General features: G+C 47.8%; 4 protein-coding genes across 4 annotated transcripts; all 4 read right to left on the bottom strand.

The window, feature by feature from the left end:
• Positions 1 to 4,609: 4,609 nt before the first annotated feature.
• Positions 4,610 to 7,692, bottom strand: PHACADRAFT_258172 (uncharacterized protein). The gene is made up of 6 exons (XM_007397004.1): positions 7,237 to 7,692; positions 6,951 to 7,186; positions 6,693 to 6,902; positions 6,125 to 6,637; positions 5,295 to 6,076; positions 4,610 to 5,243 (listed from the first exon to the last, which is right to left on the bottom strand). Exons 1-6 carry the CDS (start codon positions 7,628 to 7,630, stop codon positions 4,766 to 4,768), a joined length of 2,613 nt encoding a protein of 870 aa, XP_007397066.1. The 5' UTR covers positions 7,631 to 7,692; the 3' UTR covers positions 4,610 to 4,765.
• A 158-nt stretch (positions 7,693 to 7,850) lies between these two features.
• On the bottom strand, positions 7,851 to 8,666 carry PHACADRAFT_258169 (uncharacterized protein). The gene is made up of 4 exons (XM_007397003.1): positions 8,402 to 8,666; positions 8,279 to 8,343; positions 8,094 to 8,221; positions 7,851 to 8,031 (listed from the first exon to the last, which is right to left on the bottom strand). The coding sequence occupies exons 1-4, from the start codon at positions 8,656 to 8,658 to the stop codon at positions 7,921 to 7,923; spliced, it is 561 nt and encodes a 186-aa protein (XP_007397065.1). The 5' UTR covers positions 8,659 to 8,666; the 3' UTR covers positions 7,851 to 7,920.
• Positions 8,667 to 8,855: 189 nt separating this feature from the next.
• On the bottom strand, positions 8,856 to 9,878 carry PHACADRAFT_196799 (uncharacterized protein; the record flags this gene model as incomplete). The annotated part of the gene is made up of 5 exons (XM_007397002.1): positions 8,856 to 8,892; positions 8,950 to 9,073; positions 9,131 to 9,391; positions 9,440 to 9,773; positions 9,828 to 9,878. 5 exons carry the CDS (start codon positions 9,876 to 9,878, stop codon positions 8,856 to 8,858), a joined length of 807 nt encoding a protein of 268 aa, XP_007397064.1.
• A 389-nt stretch (positions 9,879 to 10,267) lies between these two features.
• On the bottom strand, positions 10,268 to 17,340 carry PHACADRAFT_96626 (uncharacterized protein; the record flags this gene model as incomplete). Its single annotated transcript, XM_007397001.1, has 11 exons — positions 10,268 to 10,660; positions 10,925 to 11,070; positions 11,839 to 12,151; positions 12,209 to 12,996; positions 13,171 to 13,601; positions 13,679 to 13,873; positions 15,210 to 15,366; positions 15,586 to 16,290; positions 16,324 to 16,634; positions 16,682 to 16,892; positions 17,109 to 17,340. Coding segments are annotated over 11 exons (3,882 nt in total), but the record flags the coding sequence as incomplete, so codon positions are not given.
• Between the last annotated feature and the right edge of the window lie 3,513 nt (positions 17,341 to 20,853).

Below are 20,853 nucleotides of genomic sequence, written 5' to 3'. Positions count from 1 at the left end.
TAGTCATAAAATTACAGTAGATCATGGTAACACAAGGTGCATGCAAATAGTCTTTGCACAGTAGACCAGAAAGGCTTAATTATTGATCTTAGCTAACCTAGTCAATGTAGTCAACATTTATTGAGATGGCAATCTTGATATATAAAAAAGCAGATTGTGGCACCTACACAATTGTACTCCAGTTGCACAGTGCTGACGTCAACTATATGTTCCACAGAGTTCATGGAGGCTTTGCACATATTTGCGTGGTGGGACAAGGACAAGTCAGAGAATGAGGTGAAGTGCAGGTAAAAAATTGAGCACAGATATCAAAGCTGTGGATATATGCTGCCATCATAGCAGTTGTATAGTGGAGGCAGAGAGTAGGACATTGGTATAAGCCCAGGTAAAAACTCTGTTGATTGCATGTCAAAGTTTGTGTCAAAAGAAAGAGGAAGAGGTGGGTTGAGAGACTTGAGGATAAAAGATGATATTATTTCATAAAGAAAACTTTAAACAGAAAAATGACTTCCAAGTACAATGGTCCCTATGAAATCCTAAGACAATGGCAAGATGGATCTTATCTCTTAGCAGAATTAAATGGCATCCCACACAAATAAGCCATTGCAGCCTTTTGCATCATTTCTTACATTTCCAGAGACAGTGCGTGACTAAAAAAACTGGAGAAAGAATAGCCATATATCCATGCATCAATACAAATACACAAGAAACATAACTCCATGGCATATTACTCAGTTTCCATCAGTTCAAACTTCAAAGCAGGATTGCAAGAACAACACTTGTAGTGACCACACTCTGTGCAAAAACCTTGCAGATCTTACTGTATGGTAGCCTGAGCAAGAGACTCAATCAAGTGGTGGCTTAAGTGACAGAGGTTGTCTACAAACAAATATTGGTGACTAGTAATATTAACACCATCATAAGTTACTCACTGTTTTTATATTCAACTAGGCAGGCCAAGCATTGGCACTGCAAGTAGTGTTCCTTCAAGAGATCAGATATGAAAGAATGGAGCCATATTCCAGGAAAGACGTGTGTGCCTATATCTACAAACACAAAATTAGCATGTAAGCATTGCAAAACACCTGAAATACTTACTGAACTTGGAAAACATTGTGAGATGCAACAATAGCGCAAGTGAGTAGATGCAGTTTGCAATAGGGCAGTTAAGCCACTTGAAAGGAACATGAAGCAACAGCTTACAGAAGTTCTTTTCTTGAAGACTAAAGTTAATCTGTATGCCTAGCCAAGCCACACACTGTATAATATCGCAATGACTAAGGTCCTTCACCAACTTAGACACTTCAGCTATCTTTGACATTGCCTGAGGAAAGAGAGGTACAACAAGGCCACCATGCCCCAAAGATGAACATAAACAAGCTTCAAGAGAATCAAAAATACCACAAAAAATAGTAGAAATGGTAACAAATAAGAAATGGTCAATTACTAAAGCATGGACAGACTCAGAAATAAAGAAGGGTACTACAAGTACAATGTTAATCAGAGGAAGAAAATTAATAGGCAAAGATGAAGTAGGCAAAGAGTTCTGGCTTGATACCAAGGAGGGAGACTCAGAACTGGACATGATGGCAGCAAACACAAAGAGACACACAAGCAAGGCTCCCAACATATATCCTACATGTAAAATTAGATGCACAAGCAGCAACATACAAAATTGGATTGGGCAACCAACAGGTCTTAAATCAAGGAACTACAAACACCACTCTAGATTTCACACTGTCCAAAGAAGCAACTGGCAATTTTAATGAAAACTATGATCATGATCTGTCAATCATAAATCAGGACACAGAATCTTGGATCAGGTCCAAACAAGTATTCCTTACTTAAAAAGGTAGTTAAGAGCCTGCTGAGCATCTTAGCATTTCTGGCAATACAAAAACTTCTAACAACCATGCTGTTCTTCCTGCTACATAGCCTGTGGACTAATCAGCCTATCACCCTGCAAGTCCACCACAGCCTTGGAGATGTCTTCCAAGTATACTGCTATCCTTCTAAGAATTTACCTCACAAAGCCACCTTCATCTTATCAGCGAGCACTACAACATAGCAGCCACCTTTTAAGATGTCTGCAAATTCCAACACACTCAGTATATTGCCTACTATACTACTAGCAACTATGTCAGCAGCAAGGAGATATTCTTTGCTCTTGACTATGGCATTGCACCTCTCACCTGGACTTAGTCATGCCAGTACTACTGGGCCTAGATGCAAGAAATGGTGCAAAGCCAGAATAGATGGCTGGTGGAGTGACCCAGTGAGTAACAAGTCATTTCAAACTACTACATGCAAAATAACCTCTATAGACAATGTTTATTCAGTTACCAGCATGACTATCTCAGCTAGACAACAGTGAGACATAGCTGGTAAAATGGGAGGAGCTATCTAGGATAATGCAACGTGAGTCTTTTGGCTTACTTCTTAACACTTTCACTTCACACATACAAGTTCAACAGAGTCTTAAAAGGAATCATAGTACTACAATGACTCTGTTGAAAACTTTATGTACCATGCATGTTTGGACGGAACAGCTAGTAAAATACATGCAAATTTTACAAGAGTCAACTGAGAACAGTTGCAATCTCAAGTGGCCTCTAGATGTCATGCAGTAAAATGGAAAGCATCAAAAATAAGAAGAAAAAAGTGCTAAGTTGGACTCACACTAAACATAGGATAAAATCATCAGCATTCCTAATGTAAACAAATGGGCAACTAAAGACAGTTGCCATTTCAAGTGACCTCTGGATGTCAGATGTAGAATTAGTCATAATAAATAACTAGCCAGGAATGATGTCAGCAGGGAAAGGAGTGAAAACAGGAAGAAGAATCTGAAATGTGATGAAACAAAAGACAGCAAAAGAAGAAGAAGAAGAATAAAGAAGAAACACTTGGAAAGTAAATAGAAGCTAATAGAATACAGTAGAATATCAAGGAACTATCTGGAGAAACTAGTAGAAAGGCATCTATATAAAGGGGGAGCCTTTCAGGTACTCCCTCCACAAAGAACCAAATGTAGAAGGAACTCCAAAGAATCTTGTTTGACCAAGAGAATTCTAAACAAAGTGACTTTACTGTCTGAAATCTGCCTAGCAAAACCCCTTGAATAGCTGCAATGGAGATTTTGTGAATTCAGACTGAAGTCTTCCTGCATCCAGCACAAAAGTAGGCAGTGAGCAAGCAGAAGCTCATAGCCTCTGCAAGTTATTGACCTCTTTCTCTCCTGACCCAAACCAAAACAACTACTCTCTCTCCATTCAATCTGTTATGTCCACTCCATAAATTATCTTACCCACTGCACTTACTTTCTCCACCCAATGAACAACAGAGTAAGCTTGGTCAAAAGCCCGACCCAGTGGTTTTCTGAGAATTGGTGATTTTTCTTCCCTTCATAAGTAAATCACTTTTTCTGCTGACACCGGCTTTGGTTCAAAGCCTGGACTTGGGCTTATAGCAATGTCGAGCTGAGTCATGAGCTCAAGCTCAAGCTTGCTCACAATACAATGAACATCCTGGTGCTATCAAAAGAGAGCATTTTTTGATGTAATAGATTACTACTATGTGTACTCACTGAATTAAAACCTCCAGAAGATGTAAATCCATGGAACTTGAAGTTGAGTTGCAGTGAAGTTCACAAGTGTGTGCTTATGGAAGACACCAGATGGTGACACACAATTGTGCTCAGCAAGAGCTGTTGAGTCTGGAATATCCATAGTTACTAATGATATGAACAAACAAAAGCCACCAGTACTAGTACAAAAGTGAATTTTCTCAGTTCTAAATTTAAATTCTAAATGTCTGTCAGAGAAATTGGCCCAGTGATAGCTGACAACCACAAGTTAGAGTTATTTGGCACAGTGTGACTTTATGTGATAGATGTTATGATTTGTAATCTGCAGGTGTTAAGAAGCAAGCTTTTGTCATGCTTTTCAGACATTGCAGTAACATGCCCATTATGCTCGCTCAGTGGCAGACAGCTCCTGATATGACAATAAGTCCCCTTTTCTGATGCCTACAAACAACTGCCCATTTTACATGCTTTAAATGTTTTGTATAGTGTTTATAATATAAAAAATGACATTTTGGCAGTGGAAAAGTGGTGTCAGCTGTAGAAACTTGTCTGGGCAATTGTGTCCTCGTGCACTTCAGCCATCTGAACAAAGTATTCCACTCTTTGTACTGCTCAAACTATCTGATTTCAGGTAAAAATTGACTCCTACATAGTCATATGTGTATTAGCTACTATTGTGCCCAAAAAAACTCCAGGGGTGCCTGTAGCACAAGGCTAGAGCTCACTGTGCCAACTGGCTATAGTGTGCCAAGTAAGGCTAGTGCACTGTACTCTTATAGTAGAAAAAGATGCAAGAATCTTCAACAGAAATAGTACCAAGAGAAGGAGCACCATTTTTGGAAATATCTCTTAGCAAAAATGTCATATATTTGTAATGCAGAGAAAGTCCTGTGCCTATCTTAGTGGAAAATAAATGCCCTAGGTTCATCTGAGCAGTGCAGATATTTTCATTATTCTTTGCATCACATATATATATATATATGGCCTTTTCACTAAGAAACATTTCCAAAAATAGTGCTCCTTCTTTTGGTTCTATTTCTGCTGATAGTTTCTCACATCTTTTCTGCATTGTGACAACTTGTCAGCACTGTATCTGACGGAGTCAAGAGCTCGGATGGTGCTTGACGAAATGTACAACAAATGATCAAAATACAGAAGGGGAACAAAGACAACAACAGCTTAGCGACTCCTCTGAGCACTTGCCATTTGATTGCCTAATCCTTGTGCGAACCGTGCTCCCCGTCCGCCACGCGTACCACCACGGACACCACCCCGCCTTTCTGCGCCTCGCCGACGCTCTCCCGCCTGCTCTCGCTTGTCACCCTTTGCGCCGTCCTGCCGGTCGCTCCAACTTGTGACATTGCCGAGCTTTTGGTCGAGGGTCTTCTCGTTCTGCTCGACCATGGCGTTGACTTTGTCTGCCAACACTTGCGCAAGCAGCTGCGACCGCGAGAGTTCGATGCGGTGGAATACAACGGCGCCTGCCTGCTGATCGAGCGATGCAGAGAGCTCCTCGCTCCAGATCATTTTTGAGACGATCGACGTGACAGCACGGAGAGGGAGAGAGAAAGTTCGTGAGAGTAGTGACAACGAGAGTGTGCTGTAGTGCGGTGCATAAGTGAAAAGGTAGGTACGGAGGCCCTCCTCTTGGATGCGCCTACATAAAGACGTGAGAAAGATCTAAGATGCGAAGTAAAGAGATACGCACTTCGCGAGCATCTCTTTGACGGATGCTGCCTCAGGCATGAGACTCCAAATTTTGATACTCTGGACAAAGTCGCGGCATTTCTCCCATTCCCCATCCTGCAGAGCGCGACTAGCCTGCATGATGTGGTCACGAGTGCTCTCTGGTGGGCCAGTGAAGACCTGGCGATCAGCGAAGTCGAGTAAACGACGGAATGACTTCGAAATGGTCTTCCGTTTCTGCTCCTCATTGTCGATACTCGCGAGGAGAGGGATCTCAACAAGCATGCTAGAGACGAGGAACGCGGCCTCCAAGAGCTCGGTGTTAATGTGCATGTGGAAGGGTAGTTGGCGCTGACGCTCAGCCTTCTCCTGCTCAGGGGTGAGGACCTGGTACCGTTGAGTGTGGACACCTTGGGCAAGGAGCTCTTTGACGCGTTGAGTAGCGAAAATGTCTTGAAGGATCGCTTGTGATTCCTTAATGAGACCGCAGCGGAACGCGCTGAGACCAAGCTGAACGACAGTACGGTTATAGAGGATCTGAGTAGCAACATCAGCAGTGTGGATGGACTCCTGCAGGTGAGACATAAGAAACATGTCGCGGGCGGTGTGGAAATCGTTGTGTAGGGCGTAGTGGTAGATATGGCAGAGCATTGCCCGAGTACGGAGTAGCGAATTGCCAGACTTGTAGAGGTGCACGCAGAGCCTGTGAATAAGATCCTTGGTAGCGAACTCGGAAAGGAGAATTGAGGGTTTGAGGTCAGATACGGCAACTGTAGATTCCAATGCTTGCACAACGGCGTCGGGCTAAAAATCACATAAGAAACGATCTTAGCCGACGAAGCACAGACAGACCTTAGAGTAAATATGCTCCAGGCGACGCATGACGATACGTCCAAGAGGCTCGTCCTGCTTGGTCTTCTCGTAGAGGGCCTGTGCACGGCAAATGGTGCAGTACAAGTTCTTCTCGTCCTTGAGTCGATCGACGTATTCCGTACCGTGAGGGTCGATATTTTGCAAGCTTTTCGTGAACTCATCGTCCAGTCTATCCATGAAGCTGATGACGGAACCGCGGATCACAACGGTGCCGTTGGGCTCAGTCTCGGGTGAGCGCTCTGCAAGCTCGTCGTAGTCATTTGTAACCTCTTGGATTGAGTACCGTGGGTCCTGACTTATGACACCAACAAGCTGGTCGACTTCCTTCTGCGCTGCAATCCACAGATCGATCGGCATATGCGTAGCGACAGAGGAATTATAGTCGAACCGGGACGAAATGAGGGCGAGAAGGACGCGGATCCGTTGGTACGAAGTGACAGAGATCTCAAGCAATTTCTCGAGAATACGGATTTGTTCTGATCGGTCGGTGTTCTACAAGTCATATTAGATGCCAGTAATTATAGGATGTTTGGAAGAGCTTGCTTACCTTCTTACCACGGGCCTCTTGGATAGCTTGTAAATTTTTGAAGATGCTCTCGGGTGTGAATTGGATAGTCTTTCCGCCCTTGCCGACAGTCGTGAAATCTTCTTCATCTTCAGTGCCTTCCTCGGCCTTCTTACCCCTCTTGGCTTTTTGTACTGAAGGCGCTTCAACGGTAACCGCAGCGGAGTACTCGCGTTCAAAGGCCTCGGGATCCTGGGGACATTCAGGAAGGATCGCCAATCAAGGACACGGAAAACATACCTCTTGGAATTTTTTTGTCTCTATCTCGAATTCCTTGAGAACCTTCTTGACCTTCTGTTTCATAGCTGTCAGGGCACGAGCATTGCTTGCGTTCATCTTTTTCTTAGCTTCCTTCTCTTTCGACACCGCAGCATTGAGGGAAGACTCAAGATTGACAAGGGTGCGGATGAAGAAAGGAGGAACAGGCTCCGAAACGTTCTGCTGTCGCTGGACCATTCGGTGCAGCTTGTCAAACTCTGAATGACGTTAGTATTTCACGAGAAATGCATTCAGACGGGTCACGCACCATTCGAGATTGCTACCCAGTCGTTGATTTTGAGCGCATTATCCATCATCTTCCCAGATGCTTCCATCTCCTCCAAACGTTTGTCCCTCGCGCTCTTCACGACACGCTTGCCCTCCTCCTCATCAGAGCTATCCTCATCCTCCTCCGTGCGCAAGAAGCGTGACTTCTTCTTCGTTTTGTCGTCCTCTTCCTCAGATGACTCACTCTCTGATTCACTTTCACTGTCCGAACCATCGCTGCTGTCTGAATTACCTGCTCCGCGGAGGAAACGAGACATGGCGGGCTTGGTGGTCGCGGGCTTGGGGGCCTCATCCTCGCTGGACATGAGCTCCTCCTCGGATGAGGACTCAGTTTCGCTGTCGGAGTCGCCAGCTTGCCTGAAGAAACGAGACATGTTGTACTATGGGCTGTGTGGAACAGGAAGTGTAGTTAGCGTAGGCGGAGAACAGCTCTTCGCTGCCGCCGTGGGAGTCAGCACTGGCCCGAAGATCAAAAATTATAGCTATCGGCGCTTGCCGCGATTTCCTCCATATGAATCAATTGATTGACACATTCGGGACTTATCAGACTAATCTCTCCAGCAATTACACTGCACTGGTGTACAGAATACTGCGGGGGGTATGCATAGGATACATTCCGTGCCGTAAGAGTAACATGCCGAGAAATGGTGCCATCGTCGTAACTTCAAGCTACGGATACGGCCTCCGAGCGAGCGAAGGTCGTCAGGTATTCTTTCCTCCGCGGATTCGCATCGGTTTCGGGACCCCGGTAGTGAGCTACCCACTTCGGTTCATCCTGCAAACAGCGTTCCAGTCGCACCTTAGCAGACAGCAAATCACCCGGTAGGGTTATCTTACCTTAAAGAGGCGCATCATCTTCACCGATTCCTCGCTATCCAAGCTGAAGCGGTGGTAGATCCCTGCAGGTAAGACGAGTAGGTCGCCGTCGTGGACATGAATACGAATCCAATTGTCTGCCGGGAGCTCTGTACGTAAGGTAACGTTAGCCCTTAAAGTCTAGCAAAAGTAGCAATCCTGCCTGCCTCGGACGTCGAAGTATGCGCTTCCCGTGAGTGTGTAGCGAATTTCTTCATCATCGTGCATGTGTCTGTTTAAGGACGTTTTTTTTAGTTCAGAAATTGGTCTTGGACATATCGATCACCCACTCTTTCCAAACCATGGCCATCGCATCATCAAGTTTCTCCCCTAGCGTGCTCCTGCTGGACTCGATAACATCCCTATTCTTATACTCTCGCTCCCTCGAAATTTTGCCGATTTTCTCCTGCCACTTGCCCTCGGGATCTGCAGGGATGGACCAGTAAAGTACTCCCATGGCCTTTAGAACCGCCGCGTCGACCTCGATGCCTGAGTCGTGGAGAAGTGTTGGTTCGCCATCGCGATTGTCATAGTAGTATGCCCGCATGGTACGGTACTGACGTTAGGAGACTAGCAGGAGGAATCACGAAATCGTGACATTCGGTGCACTCCATACACAGCGTCACGTTCCCGCGATCACGTCGCCATATTACGAATATTTTAAACGCAGATTTTACAGTAAAGTGCGTGCTACCTAGGAAGGAAAAATTGTAGTATAGGGCAGCATCCATCGTTCAGTTCGAATCAGTGGCGTGTCGTCTTATACTGTTCGGCAACATATCTGCGGAAGTGCTATTCAGATATGTGCGCCTTCGTGCTACAGAGCCGAAAAACGTACCCTTCGCCGGACCAGAGGGCAAGAAGGCCAATGGAAACTGCGGAGACAATTCGACGGTCCCATCTAGACGCATCCCAGTGCTTATATGCAAAGAAGCCGACGGTGCCAAGAACAGCGGTGTTCACTACAAGAATTCTATGTTAGCATAGAGATTGCATGCGTGAGTCAGGAAATCACTTACGAAGACCCAAAAGACCGCCCAGAACACCAGGGCGTAGAAGGTTCACACGTACAGCACGATAAAGCCCCGCACCCTCTGCCCTGGCTCTCCGTCCCTCCTCGCGGCCGGCTGGGGTCTCGCGGTACCTCTCAGCAGCATAACCTTCTGCCCCGAGAATTGTCACGGCCGCAGCGGCAGCCGAAGTAAGGAAGCGGGTTTCTCGACGAAGGCTAGGTTTCATGTAAAGCGCATAGCCAGTCCATGATAGAAGTCCAAGGTTGACTGCGTAGCGGGTTGGTATGTGCCGGCTGAGATAAACGAGGGACGTACAGATTCCCAAGAGACCACCCGCGACACCAGGCCTGAGCAGGTATTGCTTCGCGACAGTCCAAAGGTGGAGGCTCTCTTCTTCAGCTTCATGCACGTACCGCTTAGCAGCATCTGCAGCACGGTATTCACGTGAAGGCTGAGAGCCTGATGAAGTAGGGGGTACCCCACCAGAGACAGGCTGAGGAGGGGGCTGGATAGGTACACCCGCAGTAGAGGTTGTGGTCTCCGGGTGCTGCTTAAAGTCAGGCGCAACAATGTTTAGCTTCGCAGCATCGTCAGCGATGTTGTCTTGTGAGGGAGGCTCGGTAGTCAAAAGAGAGGGATCAGGCTTGGGCTGTTGGCAGCTAATTCGACTTCTAAATTCTGGAATGTGTGCCAATGTGCGTACCTGAAGAGCCGGAGGGGGGGCATTGTGAGCAGCGACAGACGCGTAAGACATGGCGAGGGCGAGAATAGGAGGAAATTCTGTGAATAATACGGTGCCAGTGCATTGTCTTTGCCAGACTTGTTTATGTACCAGGGGCAAGAGGTGATGTCATTGGAGTAGGTGCGCTTCTCATGCACGGCCCACATTTGGAAGGTCTAGCAATCGAACACACGACCCTGCCAGTTTACCGGCCATCGCTTTCGTCGCCCCCGCCCGGAAATAATACAGATTGTTCGTACAGTACTGATTGATGCATATCGCGGAAATAGGGTATCGTCAACTAATCAAAGACCTGAAAGGAAAGAGCGAAAGAGAATGATATGCTCCGTGCAAGTGAGTGGTATCGTACTAGAAATGTTCAAACAACGGCCAAAACATAATTGCCAACAGCTCATCATAACCTAAAAAACGTCCAGAGAGTGCGGGCAGTTGGCCGCCGTATGGCCATGTTCCTCACAATCTTCGCAGAACAGGTCGTCGGTGGCACTCTTCGTCAAGAAGTCCGACGCGCTGCCGATGCCAAGCGGCCTGTCTTCCTTCAGCAGATCGCACGAGAAAATGTCGTGCCCTGGTTTCTCGCATATTTCACATATGTCCTCGCTGCCACTGCGGCTCGTGGTATCCGACATGACAGATTCCGGGCGAGAGGATGCTGACGAGGAGACTGAAGAGAGGGACGTCGTAACAGATGATGTAGGCTCCTCAGAGAGGCCTTTCGACGACTTCTTCTGATTTCTGGCGAGCCGTTCTTGTAACCGCGCAACTTCTCGCTCCAATTCGTCTTCGCGGTAGATCTACAAGTGTCGTCAACGAAACTCAGTATTGTTGGTCTAAAAGGCATACCTTGGACTCTATCAAGCTTTCCAGCTCGCCTATCTCTTTGTTGAGCTGTCAATACGGTCAGCCATACCACGATAGTCAGCAGCGGGTATCACATACATCATGCACTGCGCGAGCGCTCTTCATCTCGGCCTCGGACAAACGTTTACGCATCTGGTCGAGCTCGGCCTATACCAGATAAGTAAATGCGCGAAACAAAGCTGTGCGGAAGTACACACATCATATTTTCCCCTCATCTCACGCATAGTCTTTTGCAACGTCGCGACATCGTCAGGGGCGCTATTTAGCGCGGCCTCCTCTGCCTCAAGCGCTTGCTCTTCGCGGAGTAGTGTTTGCTCAACATTCTCTTCCAGCGTCTTCATATCTTCCCGAAGCTGGTCGACCTCTGACAGCAACAGCTTGTTCTCCGATTCCAAGACCTTGTTGCGCTGCGCCGCCTTGGTGCTTTCAAGCTGCAGCTCTTGAACGATGTGCCTGCAATTTGATCAGCATAACTCCTGGAGTGAGAAGAGTGGAAACATACTTCAGACCTTTGATCTCCTCCCTAGCAGTATGCAGATCCTGCTTTGATGGCGAGGAAGTGGAAGACATTTTCTTTATCTCTTCAACACCATTGAAGGCCTGTTCGCGGTTAAGCTTCTTGCGAACGATTTCCAGCTCTGCATTGCACTCCTCCAGTTGTATATGCATACTTGCTACGCTCTCTCGCTCGCGTGCTAGTTCAACTTCGCGCTCCTTGCAGGCGCGTTCAAGCTGAGTTGCCATGAGTCAGCAAACACAGACGTACATGACCAACAGTCACTTACGTCCGCCTTCTCCGCCTTGAGAAGTTCATATTCGCCGGTGAGTGGGCGTGACACGCGTTGGGGAGACTTGGCGGCGCCGGCCGCAGCGGCAATGCCCTCGAGATCCTAGAGAGATTGGTGCACAGGTAGTCAGCGAAACTCAGTTTTCCGTTTGTCACAGCTTACGGCAATCTCTGCTCTAAGACCCTCGATCTCAGCCCTAGCATTCTCGAGAGCGACGGTGTTTTCCCGGAGGGCCTCCTCGATCTCGGCTACCCTAGCTCGTGCACTCTCTTCCGTCTTGCCAACGCGTTCGATCTCCTTCTGGCTCTCTAGCAGCTCCTGACGAATAGCGTCCTCGCGTTCGCTGTATTGCATGAGCCGCTCGCGGCCAGCATTCTCCTCGCGTTCAGTCGCCAAGCGCGCGTCTTCAAGCAGATCTTCGAGAGTGCTCAGCTTCTTTTGTAGATGTTGAATCTGTTCGCGGAGAGACTCGTTGTCAATTTCGAGGGCAGTCGTCGCTTGGCGAGCCATAGTAGATGGAGAGATAGGACGGGCTTGTGCCTGCAACTGTTCTTGCAGAGAGGCGATGAAGTCTTCCATCTCATACCTACGTGAGTCGGCAGCACTTAAACGTTCCTCGTACAGCGCTATCGTTTCCTGGATGAAGAGCAGTAATAGTTAGCACAAATAACAAGATAAGCGGCGTATACTCACTTGACCTGCTTTTCGTAGCTCATCCACTTGTCCACCAAGCTCGCGACGCTCTTCCTCAAGCTCGGTATAAGCTTTCTGGACTCTGGCTTCTAGGACGGCAATTTCGGCGCTCTTCGCGGCTAGGACGGCGTCGTTCTCGGTCTGCTGGCCCTCTTTTGCATCAATGAGCTCTTTGAGCTGTGTCGCAAGTGTCTCCTTGTCGTCTATTCTCGATTGCAAGTCCCGGATTCGTACCTCCCCATCGCACTTCGTTTTCTCATTGTCCTTTACACTCTGCTCCAACAGTCGTTGCAGCGACTCGATGGTTAACTCCTTCTCGCTAGTGCCTCTCTCGGCAGCCCGCAATGATGCTTCAAGCTCTGTAACACGGGCCAAACTCTGCTCCCGCTCCTGCTTGAGCCCGTCCACACGGGCGTTGAGAGACGATACAGATGAGCCTGCGGCTGTAAAGCTTGACTGCAACCGTTTATTCTCGTCTTCCAGAGCATTAAGTCTCGACTGCAGCCTGTCGCTTTCAAGCTGAACTTGTTGGAGTTGCATTTCTGCGCCATTTGACAGAACTGACGCCGAAGACGCTGGTCGAGCGACCTTGTCGATCATCTCCTGTATGGCTCTTTGATTGGCAGACAAGTCATTAAATAACGTGCCAGCCGAACGAATAGGATCGTTGAGTGAGACAGATGGTGATCGACGCGATAAAGTTGATGGTGAGGATGGTGGAGGCATAGAGGCGGCACTTGACAGACGAGCGCGAGGGGTATTCGTCATCCGGTTACGCGTAGGTGTTCCTGTAGGGAGTCCCATATGTCCAGCGACGCGACCAGCTTTGGGCGTAAATGGCGAACCAGGGGCACGAGAAGGTGAGGTGAGACCGAAGCCTGACTGAGTTGGAGAAGTGATTCGTTGTGTCGATGCAGGACTATTGGCTGCAAGTTTGGTTGGGCTAGTTACTCCAGAAACACGGCTACTCAGCTGTTTTGCAGTCATGCCCACATACTTCGAAGCGCGGGACCCGGGTGTGATCATGGACTCCATGCTGGATGTTCCGCTATTTGTAACGGCACTCCGACTGGTAATAGTTGTTGTTCTAGTACGCGTAGCCGGTAAGCCGCCACTGGGTGTACGCCGACCTGATGATGCTGAAGGAGTGATTCTTCCACTAGGAAGCCCGGGAGTCACGCGTCCATTTGATGGTGTTTTGCGGCCGTTGACGGTGGATGAAGTCGACAGAGACGGGGTGACACGCCCAGAGATTGAAGAGGTAGCGCGACCATTGCGAAACGAGGCCACAGAAGAGGGTCTCGAGGTCGAGTTGGCGCCGATAGTGGGAGGGGAAAGTTTGGACGCGATAATGAACACCCCACAATTCGGAGCACAGGCGAAGTATCGCTTTCTGTCCGGTAACGTCAGATGATCTTTATGAACTACAGAGCATGCGAAAAGATAGACGAAATGGCGTACACGACTCACCCGTTTACCGTGCCATTGTTCTTCCCTTTGCCTGCAAAACCGCCACCAAGTTCGACACCAGCGAATAGACCAGATTTTCCCTCAATCTCTCCGAGAAATCTCAATACGCCTTCAAAACCAAGAGACTCGACGCGGACGTTGTCGCCGATATCAAAGATGCGTCCGGCGCGGCTGGAGCTCCTGGCAAATACGTCACTGGCACGGCTAGCGGGCCTGGGTGGGGGTGGTTTGGAAGACGTTGTGCTCTGTGCAGTAGAGCTGATAGCTGATGATGAAGATGCTACGGAGGATGGGCGACCAGCAACAGAGCTGCGACCTGACAGCGGCGTGTGCTGTGCTGAAGGAGAGAGGGAATCTGCATTAGCATGGCTGAAGCGGTGACCGGCTGGGTCATTGGCCTTGATAGCCTCCGCAAAGGCTCTGGAGGCGAATTCATCATCTGGGGTCGAGCCCAGGTGGTAGACACTCGACGATGAACGTGGTCTGCCTGGGGTAGGGATGTGACTTGTCCTGCCTGAAGATGGGACGCCAGATGTACGACCCTTTGCTGGGGTTGTCGACATAGGTAGCTCCAGGCTATGTTCAGAATTCTAAGCAACTTTAAGGAGCGCAGGAGACCGACGACAAGAAGGAGAGTCTCGTGGAGAAGAAAAACGTATTATCAAGCCAAGCAACCTCGGAGCAAGTGCAGAATGAGACCCGGACGCTCTCTCGCGTGATCCGTGACAAGTTGTGACTCGCGAAGTAGCTGCATCTGCCTCTGTCACGCCCGACGCCCGAACTACAGTTCAGCTTTCGCCAGGTCGCATGCCTCGCATCCCGCTACAGCTCTTCCGCCTTGTCACGCGGGGCCCAACTCCTCTCCCGCGTCCGACAGCTCCCACGGGCCCTGGTCTGCTCTCTACCATTACCCGAACAGGCTTCTCGCTTTTCAACCATCCGTTACCATTTGCGCGGTCGATACCCAACCTTTCCGCGGTATTGGCACCATGGTCGACACCTTCGCTCGCACCAGCAGTCTTGCAACATGTGCGCTTTGGCTCAAGAGGCACAGAATACCAACCCTCCCAACGCAAGCGCAAGCGCAAGCACGGCTTCCTCGCACGTAAGCGTAGTGTTACCGGGCGGAGGGTTTTGGCGCGGAGGCTGGAGAAGGGCAGGAGATACTTGTCTCACTAGGGAATGCATACCTTACGGAGGTGAGCACAATTCTGGCACATCTTTTCTGATCCGCTCATTGGTGTCTTCCTCAGACTGCCGCCACCATTCTGCATCGATCATGTCAAGCAAGTCAAGCAAGTCGTTTGGTCCATTTTTAATGCAGATTAATCAACGTGCCAAATGCGCTCGGAGTCCAATCGAAGGGATACACAGAGAGTGATAGAATGCAGCTTATGACGACGGTTTAGAGAACGCCAGTGGCTTGCATCCCCAAGCCGGTGAGCGTTCAATGCTAGGGAAAACCATCTCCATGTGCATGCTGTCCTCGAGCGAGTCTCCTTCTTCAAGTGTATGTAGTGATCCACCCGACACAGGAGTGAGAATGAACCCTTGCTGGATCGACTCGACGAGCGCAGATATCGGCGTCTGCTGAACGACTTGGCGTTCAAGGTGAGAAGGTTTTGCTCGAGGGGTCGCTGGATAGAGGTCTAGCAATGGTGCCTCGCGGGAGTGCTGTGCGTCACCATCTTTGGCCAGCTCTGTTGCTTCAGCCCCATTCACCTCTTCCACGCCATTCTGCGGGGGCTTCAATTCATGTTCAAGCGCGTCCGGCTTGGCAGGTATAGGAGCCTCCGGAATCACATTTGAAGGCACGTTTGAAGGCGCGTTGCAGGGCGGGCTGAATTCCACGCCATTAAGTTGACCTGGGTGAGCTTCTTCAACCCACGATCTGGGCGTTTGGGAACGCGAAAGAGGTAGAGGTATGAGCTCCGGAGCGATAACTTTCTCCGTCTTGGTCTGTGGTGGAGACGTTCGGATGGAGCTGGTTTGACTTGACTTATTAGGTAGAGGCTTTATTGAGGACTGCATTCTTGTTTTTGCACTGCTTGAAGTCTGACTCGGTGCTCTACTGGTCCCACGGTGTCGAGTGATATTCGAGACATGCGAGGTTGACGCTATCTGCGGGTGTTGAGGGATGGCCTTAGTACCTCGGCTCTTGACGTCTTCTCCGCGGGTAGCTAGTGAAGATTTTGTAGTCAACACTCCTACTGATGCACGTGCAGCCACGACTGTTTCAGTGTGAACCGGCCGTCGCTTGCTATGTACCGAGATCGCGCGTTGCCTCGGCTGGATAAGTGGTTCGGCTCGACGCGGAGGGACTAATGGCTTAGTCCGCAGCTCCTCTGGTTTGTCTCGTGGCGGCTGGCTGTCCGATAGAGTAGGATCTGGGCGTAAGACCCTTCGTGCCCCGCCAGCAGCACGCCGCTGTTCAGGCTGGTTCTCCTGTGGAGTGATCGGTCGTGCGGAGACACCAGATAATGATGCTTCTGGACGCAAAGGGCCGGTCTTTGGCCGGGAAGGATTTGACGATGATTTTTGGGAAGAGGACGCGGCAGCTCCAGGAACTTGTATCCTTGGAGCGCCGTCATGCTGTGGTCGTGAGGGCACGACTGCAGGAGGGGGCATGGTATCGCTGTCTTTACTCGTAATGCTCAACGCACTTCCGGGACGTTTGGTAGCACTCGGAGCTTGGTCCTTTCTGGTCTTAGCTGACGGACGCGATGGGCCAACTTCCGTGGAAGATGTACTTGTCTTGACCTTCGGCAGCTCCAGGTCGGCTCTTTCATTCGTGCCAACAGACGTGCCAGGTTGAGAAGCGATAGGGTCGGGTTGGGTGCCAACGATAGAGCGAGTAGATTGAGGCGTCTGGCGGCAAAAAGCATCTAAGTTCGCTAGTGTCTTCGAGCTGACAGCGAGGTATTTCCTAATTGTCGGGGTGAGGGGTGCAATAAACCTAAGTGCGGGTAAGCGATAGTCCGGTCGAGCTTTGCAAGCACGCACGTGTCCACACGCCCAGGTAGCAGGATAGAGTATGCCTCGAAGATCTTTCGCCCAACCTTCCGAATGTCTGCATTCGCATCTGTTGCGAAGCACCGGATCAGCGTCTCAACCTCTTGTCCACGAACATCCTTTTGAAGATCTGGCGGGTTGAAGCATTGCAAACATGCTAACGACGCCTCTGCTGCAGTCAACCGCAACGACGCGGACTTGTCTTTCGCGTAGCGGAGTAGGTACGCGAGGATGTGCGGCGATTGTGTAGATTGAATGATCAGGACAAGGCAGGCCTTTGCTCGAGTGACGAACACTTTGTTTGGTCGACCACACAGGGCTATAAGAGTTGGCACAAAGATGGAGAGTAGTGTTTCAAATGGCTTTCCAAGCTCGGTTGCGGCGGTGCTGAGGAGATCCATGGCGGCATTGGACAAACGGGAGCGTTCAGAGCCAATAGATCTGTTGATAAAGGAAGATAGAGAGCGTAAGACGTCCAGAAAGTACTCAGGAATTACGCCACCACTTTCTCGGAGTAGTGTCTGGAACGCCGTCAGCGCCACCGCGATTTTGTCCCATGTCTCCTCAGTTTCGCTGAGAGCCAGTGTATCCCGGATGAAATGTAGCTTATATTCGAATTCTGAAGGCGAAGGTGTCTTCAAGAGATCAGGTTTGAATCGTACATTCAACCATTGACACTCACCATACCACCGAGAGCAATGGGGCACCAAGTCGAACCGCGTTGCACGTCACGCGCTAAAGGGGAGATAGGGTCCGCCCAACCACCTGCCTTTTCCGGAAGATCACGTGAAGGCTCCGGCGGGCTGGCTCAGGCGTGCTGCCGCACCGCAGGCTACACACCCAATTTGTCACGACATCGCTTGCATCAGTCGGCGCTTTGATGACAGACCGACAGCCAGAGACAACGAGGGGGGAACTTCCCGACCTCGCTGGTACCTGAGATCCGAGGCATCTGCGCCAGCGTCTACAGACACAGCTTCGATGCTGTGCCCACATCGCTACCAGATTGCCTAAAATATGCCCAGGATGCCACCATTGCCTGTTGGGCATGTCTTGCTAAGATGGCTGCTATGTCTTCATCCCAGAAGGCACACAGATGGCTGCCATGTGTGAGACAAAAGGAGAGTGTAAGGCTGGCGGCTGGTTATGAATTATATTAGGTGCGTGAGGAAAAACCTATTATAGCCTTTACAACAAATTTGAACTAGCTACGGTCAGATAAACGCATTTTTTACATGACCATGGCCTTCAGTTGTCTGTTGTTGCACACACAGAAGTGCCACTTGTGGCAGCAGCATTCTGAGACACTTTTTCTTGTAGGTTCTTCTTTTGAGTCACCTTGCCTTTTGCCACAGCTTCAGCTCACTTCATTGGTCCTGTTTCCTGCAAACATGTGGCAAACTCGCAGTGCTTCGTAGCACGGCCTTCAAAATAGGGGATTGATTTCCAGAAATTCCTAGGTAAGGCTTCTCGTATTAGCAGTGCATTGTAAATGCCATGCATGTTGATGAGGTGTCACTGATGGGGCTTATGAACAACAATTGCATGTTTCTGGGCCATCGAATGTCTTTTCTAGTGCATACCGCTGATGATCTCTATTTCACAACCTACGCTAGCACGATTGAGCTGTGTGTTGAAAATAAACAAAATCTCCTAGATATGATATTAGCAAGTTCTCATGATCTGAGAACAGAGAACACCTACTGCAGGCTGTAATAAGTAGATATCATGCTTTGCATTGCCACGCATCAGGACAGGCATGTGGTATCTCTGGTCAGGCACATCAGAGACATCATACTTCTCAACAATCATGAAGGTGGCCTGCAATTTGCCCATTTCTAAATGTCTAGCTGGAAGGACAATCTGTTGCACACAGCCAGTTGCCATTTGTGTTCCATTAGTGAGTTGTAACTCCTATGTTCTGTTTAATGATAGCAATACTAGCTTTCATCTGACTGCCTGAAGAGTCTTTTAGGTGGTGGCTGAAGAAAACCCATGATCCAACTTTGCAAATATCACCTGATTGAACTGCAATGCTTGCTGCAAATTCCCAGGTATCAGTGTGTTCTATTCCCACACTGTCTCCAGTGCATATATTTTCTGACAATAGAGACAGGTTGCTGGGTAGGTTGCTGTCTGTCAAGATTTTACCCCATGTTTGCCATGCTCACAAACAATGCAGACATCATTTGATACTTTTCATGTACACTGATCAGCTAAGTTCCTTCTTTACTTCTGCCACGGTACTGGGGAGGCTGAAACATACCTGGTTTAGCAACATGATCTTGAACCCATTCTAGGCAACACTGAACCTTGGAGTGCATCCAGAACATATTGCAAATGCCTTATCCTGCTCATGTGTACTGACCATTACTATTCTTCCACCATCTGCTACTAACTTGGTGCTTGAATTGTTCTAGGTCTGTGAATATCTTGGCAATGTCATGGCTTGGTATGTGGTGATTCGATAGAATGCTACACATGTGAAAAATTGAATTCTAGCATTCAAAAACTCCAGTTGCGAAGATTAGCACTGGTCCACCATTCTGAATGTTGGAGAAGAGATGCGCTAATAGATGCAACTTTGGCTTGGTAACTATGTGACTAGAGTTGATTTCTGCCCAGATATTCAGTACATTATTGATGAGAATTTTGAGGTCTTCCTGCATTTACAGTGAGTAAAATACCAGGGTTATGTAGGCTGTAGCATATATGCTTGGCAGGTACAATTTCTTTATTTTTTTTATACTGCAACATATGTAATCATTCCACAAAGTGGCTGAAGACAGTTATATTCTAGGCTCCACTTATTCTTAACTGAAAAGCTCTTTTGGTCTAGTTTGTTTGAGCCAGAAGACAGAACACAGCTTTTGAAAATAGTCTCTCTAACCATGCCACAGAGTAGCTAAAGGCAATTATGACCTAGACTCTACTCAATCTGAACTGAGTTGCTCTACTTGTACAGTCTGTCTGAGCAAGATAAAGTAGGCCTTTTACAAATGGTGCCTCTAATTATTTCATTTCAGTTCAGTTCAAAGTTTGTGTCAAAGGTTTGTAAAGTGATTTTTTCTAAGAAAGTGCCAGTGAAAACTATCAAAAGATAGCAAGCAAGGTAAAAGATCAGGGGCAAGTCAAATCTCTATGAAGACTTGGAAAAGTTACACTTGTGAAGCATGTCGTAAGCAGAGATGGTGGTAGTTAAGGTGAAAGAAGTGTATGAGGTGTACTTACTCCTCTTTTCAGTTGAGTCTGAGGTGGCAATTGCACATTTTAAGAGAGCAGTTGCTTTATTAGATAAAGGTTAGAGGTTCAATCCTGACTGGGGGATCTTTTTTATTTTGATGATTTTTAGTTTTGAAGGCTAAGATAAAGTAATATCATGGCAGATAGTATGACCATATATTTTTGTAAATTATATATGGGTGTTCTGAGATAGAAGAATAGAGTAGAACAGCCATCAAGTGTGGTAGCTTGAAGAATTAAACTTTATGCACAAGATCATAACTATATGCTTAGTTATGAGCTAATATATCTAAATATGCACAATATAATAGCCTAATGCTTGCAGGGCATAGTAATGGAGACTCCTATAATATCTGTATAAATTATGGACAAGTATTGATCTGTAGAGAGAAGTAAGAGCAATGAATGTATAGCACATTTTTAGTAATTCCAAATAAATTCTGGTAATTCTACATATATTTACAGCAGTGCTAAATAGTACGGAAAATAGAAGTATAAAATAGCAAGCGATTTTGGTCACTGTGCACTAAGCTTTAAAGCCAGTAGTCAGTACTTTATCACTGAACCATAGTTTTGAACCATTCTCATACTAAGTACACAGTTAGTATGTATATAGCAAACCCTATGCTACATGGTATGAATGAATGGAAATATGTGAGAAAAATTAGAAGTGATGAAGAGAGCAGAACATGCTGTGGCATCTATTGGGCACTTATTCTGGTGTTTTCTCGTGCTTTGTTCCTTTCAAATCACCTCTTTAAACAATTAATTTGGTATATCTTTTTACATATTCTGAACCCTTTCACTGTGCTCTATTTGATGGTATAAATAAAGATCATTTGGCTGTTGTACCTTTTGAAAGTGGTCTATTTATGAAATTTGTCTAAGTTTCCAGCTCAAGCATAAAATACAGTGCTGAA

The sequence above is a fragment of the Phanerochaete carnosa genome (assembly GCF_000300595.1).
Source record: "Phanerochaete carnosa HHB-10118-sp unplaced genomic scaffold PHACAscaffold_6, whole genome shotgun sequence".
NCBI classification, from domain to species: domain Eukaryota; kingdom Fungi; phylum Basidiomycota; class Agaricomycetes; order Polyporales; family Phanerochaetaceae; genus Phanerochaete; species Phanerochaete carnosa.
This window is presented reverse-complemented; position numbering and strand designations above follow the sequence as displayed.

Excerpts from the sequence above, each read along its gene's own strand:
- PHACADRAFT_258172 (XM_007397004.1), bottom strand. The coding sequence starts at position 7,630 with ATGTCTCGTTTCTTCAGGCAAGCTGGCGACTCCGACAGCGAAACTGAG. Across the intron at positions 6,903-6,950 it reads AGACAAAAAAATTCCAAGAG|GATCCCGAGGCCTTTGAACG; the intron begins GTATGTTTTCCG and ends GAATGTCCCCAG. Across the intron at positions 6,638-6,692 it reads AAGAGGCCCGTGGTAAGAAG|AACACCGACCGATCAGAACA; the intron begins GTAAGCAAGCTC and ends TATGACTTGTAG.
- PHACADRAFT_258169 (XM_007397003.1), bottom strand. The coding sequence starts at position 8,658 with ATGCGGGCATACTACTATGACAATCGCGATGGCGAACCAACACTTCTC. Across the intron at positions 8,344-8,401 it reads ATGGCCATGGTTTGGAAAGA|ACACATGCACGATGATGAAG; the intron begins GTGGGTGATCGA and ends GTCCTTAAACAG. Across the intron at positions 8,222-8,278 it reads CGCATACTTCGACGTCCGAG|AGCTCCCGGCAGACAATTGG; the intron begins GCAGGCAGGATT and ends CCTTACGTACAG.